The sequence below is a fragment of the Schistosoma haematobium genome, chromosome 1 (genome assembly GCF_000699445.3).
Source record: "Schistosoma haematobium chromosome 1, whole genome shotgun sequence".
Taxonomy (NCBI): Eukaryota; Metazoa; Platyhelminthes; class Trematoda; order Strigeidida; family Schistosomatidae; genus Schistosoma; species Schistosoma haematobium.
In genome coordinates this window covers 5,237,108-5,249,253 of record NC_067196.1, presented here as the reverse complement: position 1 = coordinate 5,249,253, position 12,146 = coordinate 5,237,108, and the positions used below count along the sequence as shown (strand labels likewise).

The 12,146-nt window shown below is 34.7% G+C and overlaps 2 protein-coding genes across 2 annotated transcripts in view; both read right to left on the bottom strand.

The window, feature by feature from the left end:
- Window positions 1-87: 87 nt before the first annotated feature.
- On the bottom strand, window positions 88-662 carry MS3_00008193 (uncharacterized protein; the record flags this gene model as incomplete). Its single annotated transcript, XM_012940481.3, has 1 exon — window positions 88-662. One exon carries the CDS (start codon window positions 660-662, stop codon window positions 108-110), a length of 555 nt encoding a protein of 184 aa, XP_012795935.2. The 3' UTR covers window positions 88-107.
- A 9,578-nt stretch (window positions 663-10,240) lies between these two features.
- The window catches only part of FBXO38 (F-box only protein 38), a 28,112-nt gene continuing 26,206 nt past the window's right edge, over window positions 10,241-12,146 (bottom strand). The window contains exon 13 of the mRNA XM_051216423.1: window positions 10,241-11,684. Within this exon, the coding sequence (XP_051072977.1) occupies window positions 10,846-11,684 (839 nt within the window). The 3' untranslated portion in view covers window positions 10,241-10,845. The remainder of the gene's footprint in view (window positions 11,685-12,146) is intronic.

Here is a 12,146-nt window from a genome sequence, read left to right as displayed (position 1 = left end):
GAATGTAATTTTTATGAAAATGCAAGAACAATGAAGTCTGAGTCTTTTTCAGACAATTGGTGGACGTTTTGCAAACTAAGCATTTACTTTATGATTGTTAGATTTTATTAACAAATCCTGTAATTTTGTGTTAAGTACATTCGATTGTCCCCACTAGTGTTTTTGTTCACTACACTAGCATGTTGCACCCAGTCATCAATTCCAGCTTTAGCCAACTTCAGATATTCGTAACGAATATTGAACAAAGATGATTGTTTACCAAATATTTGCGACAACGTTACAACCGTTGCATCAAATGAAAGGTATCTGGGGTTCTTGGGAAGAATAAAGTTGGTGTAGCGTTCATGTTCACCTGTGCCAAGTTTGCGTAACATTACTCCGACCTTCGCGACATCATCAAATTTTTCTAGGTTGACCTTGAATACATCTTCGTATTTGATGAACTGCGATTCAAATGTAACACCAGTCAAACCATCAAAATGAAATTCATGGACAGAATTAATGATGTGGTCAACATGAGATTTGGAAGGATCATCTGTAAGCCCATTCTGATTTACGTTCATTTGCTGGGTTAGAGCTTCTAGAATACGAATCTGGAACTGTTCGCAACGTTTTTCTTGTTTCTCCAACAAGGCTTCAAATTGGTCAAAGGTAAATGACATCTTGATAAACTAACCCCGTCAGCAGTTGTTATATCTAGAGCTTAGTTTCTTAATATACCACGTATAACTTGAGCACTCGAACGCTAGAACCCTCCCAAGTCGCAAATGAGAAAACAGATCACAGGTGAAAAAAATGCTATTCCAAAGTGTCATCTACGGTACAAAACTGTCAGATATTTATAGTTTTTAGTAACAACGAAATCATCATTATAGTCCTCCAATCCGCATATAGGAGGTTATTAGCATTTGTCCAATAGGGAAGCCACATGTAAGGATTCTGGCATATTCTTCCAAACGATGATTGGATGGAATATCTTCGACTTTTTCTGAGCTTCTTAGAGCTTCCTCGATGTTTTCTTGAGAACCGCTGATAATCAAAATGAACTTCATTGTATGTTTATACATAGTTTAAAGTTTCTTAACATCTTGTATTTGCAAGCATACATAAGGTAGAATCTAACGAAATCTATTATAATACAGGTTACTAGTGAGTAATGTACTTTATTGATCTTGTAGGTAATCTTTAATTTATTTGAAGAAGAAAAAAAACCTTTTAATCATGCACCAGTAGGAAGTGACGGATGTAAGTCTACAACCAGTTCACACTTGGAATTATAAACTAACTACTTTCTATATGAAATATAAAACGCTTTTGCAGTTAAACTGAATTCACTATGGAAAAATCGTTTACATAAAACTAACTTCACACTTTCCAAGTAATACGTTTTAACATCAATAACGTTTAAGTTGTATATCAATTCTTAAATATTAAGCTTATATTTGATATATAAAGACTAATGACAGATGTGTCTTGTAAAGTAATTTCTTTCATTAGTCGAACGTCCGCTAAGAAATAACACGATGTGAAATTAGATTAGGTGACCTTAGGTCAACAATACGAATGCTGCTTGGGTATTTTTTTGACCACTTCTTATACTTATCAGAAGTTTACATGCGAACTGACAAAACTACAAAGCTATAGGAAATCTGAAGCGAGAGAGAGCAGTAGGCCCTGACAGGTTTACTCCTGAGATTTTTAAGGATGGTGGTTCAGTATTAGCAGTGAGATTAACTGAGGTCTTAGGTAAGATTTGGCAACTGGACGTAATCCCATCTGACTGGTCTCAATCACTGATTGTGCCAGTCTATAAGAAAGAACAAAAGTCCTCTTGTGACAATCACAGAGGAATCAGTTTGACTAATATAGTGTCTTAAATATTAGCCTCAATAATACTTCGACGCCTAACCAAAGCTCGTGAAGAACAGACTAGAGAAAATCAGGCTGGTCTTCGACCTGGACGTGGTTGTATAGACCACATATTCACACTACGTCAGGTCCTAGAACACAGACATACATTCAGACGCCCCACAATCGTAGTATTGCTCGACCTTAAGGCAGCGTCCGATTCTGTTGATCGTGAGGTTCTATGGCAGTGTTTGTCAGTGAAAGGAGTACCAAAGAAGTACATTAACCTTATAAAAGCTCTCTAGTCGAATATAACTGGTAGAGTGAGAGCTTATGGCGAACTGTCATCAGAATTGATTCCCTCAAGTGGTGTTCATCAGAGCTGTCCACTCTCTCCATTCTTGTTTAACTTTGTCATTGACGTACTTTTAGAGGTAACATTTTCCTCGTCTAGATTTCCAGGGGTTGAACTTCTACCGGGAGGTTCACTTGTTGACTTAGAATATGCTGATGACATAGTTCTATTTGGCGAAGACGCTGACAACATGCAGAGTCTTCTGACCACTCTAAGCAACTATGCAAGCATGTTCGGGATGCGATTCTCCCCCTTGAAATGCAAAATGTTGCTTCAGGATTGGGTTGCATCGACACCCAAACTAATGATAGGGAGTGAAGTAATTAAGCGTGTCAATCGCTTCACTTATCTTGGAAGTCTCATCAGCCCTTGTGGTCTGGTGTGTGAAGAAATCTCAGCACGAATACAGAAGGCTCGACTAGCTTCTGCCAAATTGCGTCATTTATGGCGTAGGCGAGATATCTATCTACCAACCAAAAAAAGTGTTTACTGCTCAGCAGTTCGTTCTGTCCTACTTTATAGCAGTGAAACATGGCCGGTAAGAGTAGAAGATATTCGTAGGTTACTAGTATTTGATCATAGGTGTCTTCGAAACATTACTCGTATATACTGGGACCATCGAGTAAGTAATGCAGTTGTTAGGAAACGGGTACTAGGTAAGGATAGCAAATCAATTGATGACGTAGTGAAACTTCATCAGTTGAGATGACTGGGACACGTGTTACGTATGCTCAACCACCGACTGCCTCGACGTGCGATGGTATGGGAGTAGGTTGGAAGAAAGTTAGGGGTGGCCAGACCAAAACATGGCACAAGTCCATGAAGTCACTGACAAGTGGACTGAGTCATGTTGGTAGGTGTAGATTAGCTGGTTGAGGACTGGGAGATGATAGCAACTGATGGTTAGAGACCTTGAATGACATGGCTCAAAATCGTTTGCAACTGTGCAGGTACATCCACTCTTTGTGTTCTCCCAAATTTTGATCTCCTTATTCCTCCTTGTCTCTTTTTTCTCTTTCCAAATTTATTTCACTGGATTATACTCCTTGAATAACATCTTAAACCCTAATTTTTCAGATTATTGCTTATACTCTTACTGCGTCTACCACTACGGGATTTGAATCGACAACTGCATCTCTGTGCTAATGTGGTATGGCAACTCGAACTGATGTACGTACGTACGAAGTTCTACGTTGTTACTGACTGACTGAACTGACAAATCTAGGCTACGAAAGAAGTAATATCTACGATTTCGTTACTAGAGAGAATTGTCTGATAGATAGATATATATCAACAACTCCACGACTATTTTATTAATGATCATATTAGGATGAAATAAAATGACAAGATCACCTTTTTAACTCAGTGTGATTTTAATCCAGTACTACTTCAGTTTTTAATTCAGTATGATAACCATTCAGCAGAAATATTTACAGGGTGTTGTTTTGTCAGTAATGACATTCGTTTTAATTTATCTTTATTTTGTGATCCTAAGGAAACAAATGGAGTATGTACCTACTGTTGGTTACCGACCGCCATGGGACTGCATCTTATTTGCTCCATTGCCTTATGGATTAAACCTTCAGGTCAAAGGCTTGGGGTGTGGCCCATTAATAAAACCACCTGCTTCGATTTGGGCACCCGGACATTATCACAGCCCTCACATAAATCATTCGATTTATGTGGCGCATATCTGTTTGGTACCTCCTTGTACCAATGTTTATGTGTTTAAATAAATATATATGAACTGCGTTTAGCATCACATGTAGCATAGGTTTTTGTAATAATTTTATTTATTTACCCTTTATGTGATACCTATTAATTAATCATCAATTGTGTATACAGATCAATCTATAAATGAGCATAGTTTTGGTTAATGTCAACGTATTTCGGAAGGCGAAATAAATCTTCATCTTCATTAGTTTTCATATTTCTATTGGCGTTATGGAAATAGCACTGTTTCCCAGTTTCAAGTATTACAGCACTCTCTCCATTTTAACGAATCTCAAATAACGAACACTGAATTCATGTTAATGAATTTGAAAATCAAAGTTCATGATTTATTTGATCGATCTAACTTACTGGTCATTGATAACTGTATGTACTTATACCCTTCATAATTTATCAACTTTTTCGTGTTAAAAGTATAACAACAAAGTTATTAGTGTATAATCTTACTGCATTACACTGCAACAGGTGAGCAGAAGTATATTTCTATACTCTAAGGGTTCTAGTGACAATCTAATATCTATAACGTTAAATTACAGAGCATCACAATAGAATCTGAGAACCATATATCAAATCGTTAATTTGCAAAATGTCCACCAACTGTTCCAAAATGCCTGACTTTATTGTCCTTGCCTTTTCATACAAATTGCATCCTATTCCCGCTCTTGCTTTCTTGATCTTCCCTCATCTTCTGCTGCCGGACATTACATTCCTGACTCGCGTAATATACTACTTATATCAATATAAGTAGCACGCACCACACAGCTAACCACTGAAGACAATGGAAGATGTTTGTAATATCGTGGATTGGTTAAGGTTAAATATTAAAACACCGTTAGATACAGTCTCAATGATCGTAATTTCAATCTCTGATAACATCTTCATTTTGTGGTACTCTGTTTTAATTGAATAATTTATCAATATCAACAGTCGTTCAATAGGTTTTAGATCATAATGAAATCTTAAAATGCATTAACATTTTCTTTTTGTCATAATTGTTTTTTTTACGCTGAAGTGGTGATATAAGATATGTAGTAAAACTGCTTAAATACCGCTTAGCAAATAGAATTATATGCATATACATGCATGACACTATAAGAATAGTACATTTAAAATGCACATACAATAAAATAAGTACAATGAACAATTTTACTGTAATCATATGTAATAGTAACAGATAATTCCAAGCATTACGGTAAGTTGAAGCAATTCGATTAGGACTATGGAGTCGGAAAATGCGATTGATTTCTGTATAGTGAAAAATAATTGGTCTAATAATTTTGATACTACTTATAGGCATTTGCATTTACATCTAATGCAAGCTGATTTTCATTTTATTTGACGAAATTAATCAATACGAATATGTTAAAAACATCAAGTTATAGTTTATATGTACGTTTTATTGGTGTATGATATGGCTATTTAAATGGATTCGATCAAACCTTACTCATGATTACAGTTTATACTCAAGTGTTTGAAAATAATTAATATTTAACTCATTAATTATTCGATTATCAGTATAGGGTTCCGAAGATTCTTGAGTTTTAATTGAGATTATGAACTGATCAATGTTGGACCACCATTGAAAACCTGGAATCATTGGACGGCCATTTCGTTTCTGATGTGAACAGAGAAACAAGAAGCCTTAAAAAACTACGGAAGCTGTTTCTAGGGACGTTATTTGATTTAATTCAGAGCTTGTAAAACAGTAACATTTATTTTTGTCCCTAGTCTATTCTACAGATCATAAGCTTTCGTTTGATATATGATTCACCGCCATATCCCCTTTTGTTCCAAAGCTATTGTAATTTAAACGTAATATTTTGTACTCTACTTTCTACGCACATCTCCAGTTATGCTAATAATTGTATTTTCCTAATTGTTGTGAGTTGTGGTCTGGTTAGTCATTTATTTATTCATGTATCTTTTACACTAATCTGAAATCGGGAACCAGATCGGAATTGGGAATAAATCGTGGAGTGTGCCAGTTGACTTGTTTTCTCTCACTCGCGTGCTTGTCAGCCAATCAAGTGATAGAATAATTTACGTCTCTCTACCCCAAGCAGTTGATCTCACGCATACTAGCCTCAAGGTTAAACCAGTCAGCCTACCGCGCCAAGGTCTTCATCTAGATTAGACAAGTTATACTCTGCACAAAAAGTGGTAGACAGATCAAGGACGTAACAGTTTCATGTGCTCATTAGTGACTAGCTTCGAGAGGTAACTTTCAGGGTTCTAGTGAGAAGCCATGAGCAGTGGAGTTCAATCACATCGGGTGTGGGGCAGCTACCCATTGAAGACAATGGAAGATGGTTTCGATATCGTGGATTGGTTGAGGTTAGATATTAAAACACCGTTGGGTGATGCCTCAGTGGTCTAGAGGTTAGGCATTCGCGCGCGAGACGGAAGACCCTGAATTCGAATCCCGCGTGCGGAATCGTGCATGCTTACTGCTGAGTCCCACACTGGGACGAAACGGCCGTTCACTGCTTTCAAGTTTCCAGTGGTGGTCTAACATTGATAGATTCATGATCTCAATTACATTTAATCGATTATTTACTCAAAGTATAAGTTGAAACGTTATTTAGATGCTTTGAAAATATTTTTCTTTGTTATTCGCTTTCCTGACAAGCTTTGTTATGTTATGAACGCATATGTGTGCAAATCTATTGTAAACTGATATTCTGTGTGAAAATTATCATCTACAATTTGCATTAAGGAAAATTTAGCTAACACTGACCAGATGTTTCATTTCACAGTTGGGCTTCACAACCCTTTTATGCTATTAGAAATCATGTAAGTATTAGTAACTAACTCTAAGAGTTTCTCGAGGTTTGAATAAGCAGCTACAGTCATCGGATCTCAACTATGTCAGATGTAAAACGGATAACGTGGATATCAATGGATAATAAAAAAACAGATCGAAGAAATTTCATTTCAATTAGACGTTTTATTTATTAATTATTTATTTCAACACATAGATATTGGTAGAAGGAGGCACCAAATACATATGCGCCACACAAATCTCATTCGATATATGTGAGGGCTGTGATACTGACCGGGTGCCCAAACCGAACCAGGTGGTTTCCTTAGGGGTCACTCCCCGAGTCTTCGACCTGAAAACCTGATCCACAGGGTAGTGGAGCATGGTGAGGAGATGCAGTCCCATGGGAGCCGGTGACCAACAATTGGTTCATACACCATTTGTTCCCTCAGGATACTGGAGCCCATGTGCACCATTGGTTTCGGATCCGGTAAAGCGCTGGACATTCGCTTTTCGTCCTCTCATTTTCGTAAACAACACCCCTTTCGTGAGAAGGCAGTGAGTAGGACTATATACGCGTGACCATGTGAGAGCATTTGGAGAGGGAGAGCGGACACTCCCTACTCTCGGCCGTACCACGGCATTTGGGGGCAATTAGCTGTTTATTAAAACTACACATTTGTTTATATACATATATAATATATTAGTAAAATAATACTATTAATCGTAATCTACCATCATAACTATATAATTTCAAAATGATTATTGAGTAATTGAAAGGAGGAGATTATAATAATCTTCGAAAATTGAAAACATGTAATTAAACAGTTGTTAGATTACATATTTGATGAGGGAATTTTAATAAAGTCAATTTCGTAATCGCTGTGTAAGAATCAAGAAACGGATACTATAAATACAAAAGAAATTACAAAATTGTTTGAAAGAATGGAGTTCAGTCAAAACATACCCTTATATCGATGAAGATGCTAGAGAGAGTTGCTGTATAGATTTCTTTTGAGAACATAGGATCATGGCTATAACTGAAGGATGAACTGTTGGATACTTACTCAATGGACTAAATATAATCCATTCCTTAAGGATTCTATTGGTTCCAAGTTCGTTACTTATCAAGATTGAGGGAGTGTTGTTCGGAATAAGGAAATCACATTCAAAATGGGAATAATTTGTGTTATTAGCACCATCATTCATCAACTTATTTTAAAAAAAAAGCATATTCAGAATATTTTACATTAGTGAAACCCCAAATCAATTTGTCCGCTTCGTGAACCCACGTTCAATCTAATCATAGAACTGAATTGAGATATTTTGGTTTTAGAGAAAATCCAAAGTGCATTCTCATACTGAAAAGATTTAATCTTTATTTAGTTCAGCGTACTTCATTATTTTAACTTATTTACAGAGTATATGCTCGGCTTTTAAGCCAAGTTATTTATACGAGGACTTTTGGTACTACCTGTTTATTAAAATAGAGGTAAAGCGGGATTTGAGCTTGTGACTCATCGGTTGAAAACTGAACATTTTAATTAATAAGCGGTCTACAACAGTGATTAGAACAAGTCAATTATATCTCAGTCAATATGTGGTTAACTCCTTTATCCTGTTACATTGAATCAATTGCGTGACAGTAATCGACTTTCACTAAATTCAGATATCTTAAAACATTGGACTATGGTCTTGTTCAATGTATGCTAATAAACTATCTGATTAAGAATTTGGTAATTATATGTCCTTTTGTCGATCAACAGGGATTTTTAGAAGCATTTTTATGTCAGCGATCATTTTGCAGTCTATTTGACCGATCACCAACTATTCTGTCAATTAACAGTTGGAAAACATTACATCGTCAAAAACATATTGACATATTCATGAAGGTCAAAGCAGTAAATGCTTACATTAACACTTGCATAAAAGATGTAATTTAAGTGGTCAACATATCAAGACGAAGGATAATAACAGATAACACAAACCATAGGTGATACCCCCCGATACAGACCATGTTACAAAATGATCATCGAAGATGTCTCAACTTGGCCTTAGTTATCATCTCACTTCACAGGACACTCGTTCAATATTTAATGATAACCTAATGGTACCACTTAATAGAACTTATACGAATTATTTTGCCCACTCTTAACAAGCTCATATTATTGAAGGGTACAGAAAGTCATAGTAATGCATAAGACATAACAGATAGAATGAAGCTGAAAAAGCTAATAATTTTCTTACTTTTGAACTCATTTAACTTGTTATGGGATTTAAATCCAACCAGTGTCAAAAACCACAATACAAATCGAATAAAATATTTTCAATGAGATTTAATAAAATTAGAAATGAAATTTGAAAGAACCGAATCAGTTACATAACGTTTAACTGAAATTATCATTTTAGACATTTCTAAAGCTAACTCAACTTATTACCTAATGGTTTGTTAGAAATCAGCTCTTGTACCCCATTTATAAATCGATTATCATTGTCATAGTAAAACAATCTATACCCTAAAATGTATCCGGATACAATTTCAATAATCAAAGCCATTTAGTGCTAAAATCAATTAAAGCATAGAATAATGCTACCAAATAACTGAAGTTATCATTAAAACAGTCCAGTCTAGATACAACTATACAACAGATAATCATATAATGAGACTGTATCGCAAATTTTTACTAATAAAATATCAAAGTAGTCAATGTATATTTTCATAACTAGATATCTCGTAATTCTATCTATTATTAAATTTTATATTGGTTATACGATTGTCATCTTTGTATTTTTGTGATGGATTGATAAGAAAGTCTGTTTGTTTACATTTACTAATTTTTATATCACTAAGATTACTAGTGGTGTGTGCTACTTACATTGATATAAGTAGTATATGACGCGAGTTAAAGAACGTAATGTCTGGCAGCAGAAGATGGGAAAGATCAACAAAGGAAGAGCGGGAACACAATGCAATTTGTAAGAAAACGCATGAACCATGAAATGTGAGACAATGCATTGATGATTGCAACAGCAACAGTCCGGTTTGATATGATAGAATGATATTTTGTAAATTAACGATTTACTATATGGTTTTTCTAGTTTACCAAGTAACTCTGTAATTTTGCGCTACATACAACTCGGTTGTCCCCACCCGTGTTCTGTTCACTACACTAGTAATAATTATATACTTCTCTTATAAATATCATTAATTTTCATGAATTATTTCAATTAACAGAACACGTCCTATAACTCAATTAATCAATCACATACATATATACATACATGTGTTTTGGGTACATTTTTCGCTTTTTATTACCGTCACTAGGACTATTTTTTCCAACAGGATTTTGTATATGGTTAACGTGTTCAGGTATTTTTGTTGTTAGTTTCTGTCAATCAATATATCGGTGACGATCATAGCACGTTTAATCAATTCATAACTACATTATAAGCAGTTTAAGAGAGTCCAGTTATAAAATCGATACATCGCACAAGAATATAAACATGATCATCGCAAAAACTTATTTTAAATAAACAAAAGACGATATATATGTATAATGATTTGAAAATATATTTGGTCCAATATAAATCGGATTGATAAACAAGTAGCTTATTATTGTGGCTGAGATTAATAATAATAATAATAATAATAATAATAATAATAATAATAATAATAATAATAATAATAATAATAATAGTAACGGTAATAATAAGAACAATATTACTATTATTCATCAATGTACAACATATTTTAAACGTGATGATTATGTCAAGAGGCGGAGTGGGACGGTCATCAAATAAAAAGAGAATGTGCATGAATGTGTGTGTGACAAAAGGTAATATATATACGATAAGAAAGAGAACTCAAAAACTGTATACAATTTTGTGTTTGTTTGTTAAGGAGCAGAGAATTGATAACAAAGAGTTTTAATAAGAAAAGATTACAAGATATAGGTGTAATAAGAAATAGGACAAATAATTAATTAAATAAAGAGAGAGTGAATCAGAAAGGAAATGAGGGGTTAGAAACAGGTAAGTTCATACATGCGTCTACGCACAAGCATAAAAACAGAGAAACAAACAAACATACAAACAAACAAACATACATACATACATACATACATACGAACCATTAAATGAAATGAGATAATCACTGTTTTAACTTAAACTTTTTACAAGAATTCGAAAATAATTTTGTTGGAGGAAGTGAACGTTTACGAGAGGAAGAGATTAAAGTAGAATGATCACATGTAGTAGTTGATACTGAAGAAGATATGGATGACGATTGTTGTTGTCGGGACGTGGAGGAGGAGGAGGAAAAATTCGAAGTGGAAGATGAAGTAAATTTTTTTGAACGATTATCAGACGTTGAAAATGATTTATTCATGACATTTGACAAATGGGATAAAGAATTTTGTTTAGATAAAGGTTTAATATTATTAGGGAATGATGATAAGATTGATGATTTGTCAAGATTCACAAATTCAGCATTAAATATTTCTTCTTGTGATAGTAATAAACGTTTCCAAGGTAAAAATTCAATATTATTATCATGTTTAATTATTGTTGCTTGTGAACGATTGCCTGAAGACATATTCTGAACAGACGATGGGTGGCATTCTTTTAAGATATTCTTCATTGTATTGACATCATCAGAAGGATAGGTAGAAAGTAGATTATTTTCAGAATATGGCCAGTTAATATAAGAAGTAGGTTTACGCTGTAAGAAATAATTTAAGTTATCGTTGTCTACCATACTCGATGAATCATTATTACACATATCAATGTGTGAATGAACATTTCGAAATTGCACATGATAATGTACACCGTGTCGTTGAATTTTCAAATTTTCCGAAGCTGCTTGATATTCCGACAGTAATTCATAAAGTTGATCAGCTTGATCAGACCGATGTAGTTCATTATTTTTAAGAAGGGAACAACATACTTCATGAACCCATGGTATATCTGTAATAAAATCCCACTCACAACCTGGAAAGGTAAAAAAAAGTTTAACAAAATGAAGGGTAAACAATACACAAAAAGCATTAAGACAATTGCAAAACCAGTCCTCTAGATAAGTCACAGATTATTGAGGTAAATAGTGACTAGTTGTAACACTGAGTGATGTGGATTTGAAACTCACAGGGATTTTAGGTTGTCGCATCTGTGTCATGTTGTCGAATAGCTAATTAGCACAAAATCTTGTCAGTGAAAATCGTACCGATTGCTTCCAACCACCTCCCACAAGAACAACTGTAACTTGTTAATATGAATGAATGTATCTCATTGATGGAGTAAATGTTCGTGTTTTGAGCCACATTTTATTTGTCTGGCTTACCGGGATAATGTTCAGTTGCTTACACCGGGATGGATGCAGCATGGTCTGAACCTTTGACTTGTTTATTGAATGTCAAGTGTTTTAGCCAACAAGTCACCTACCTCTCTACAAAT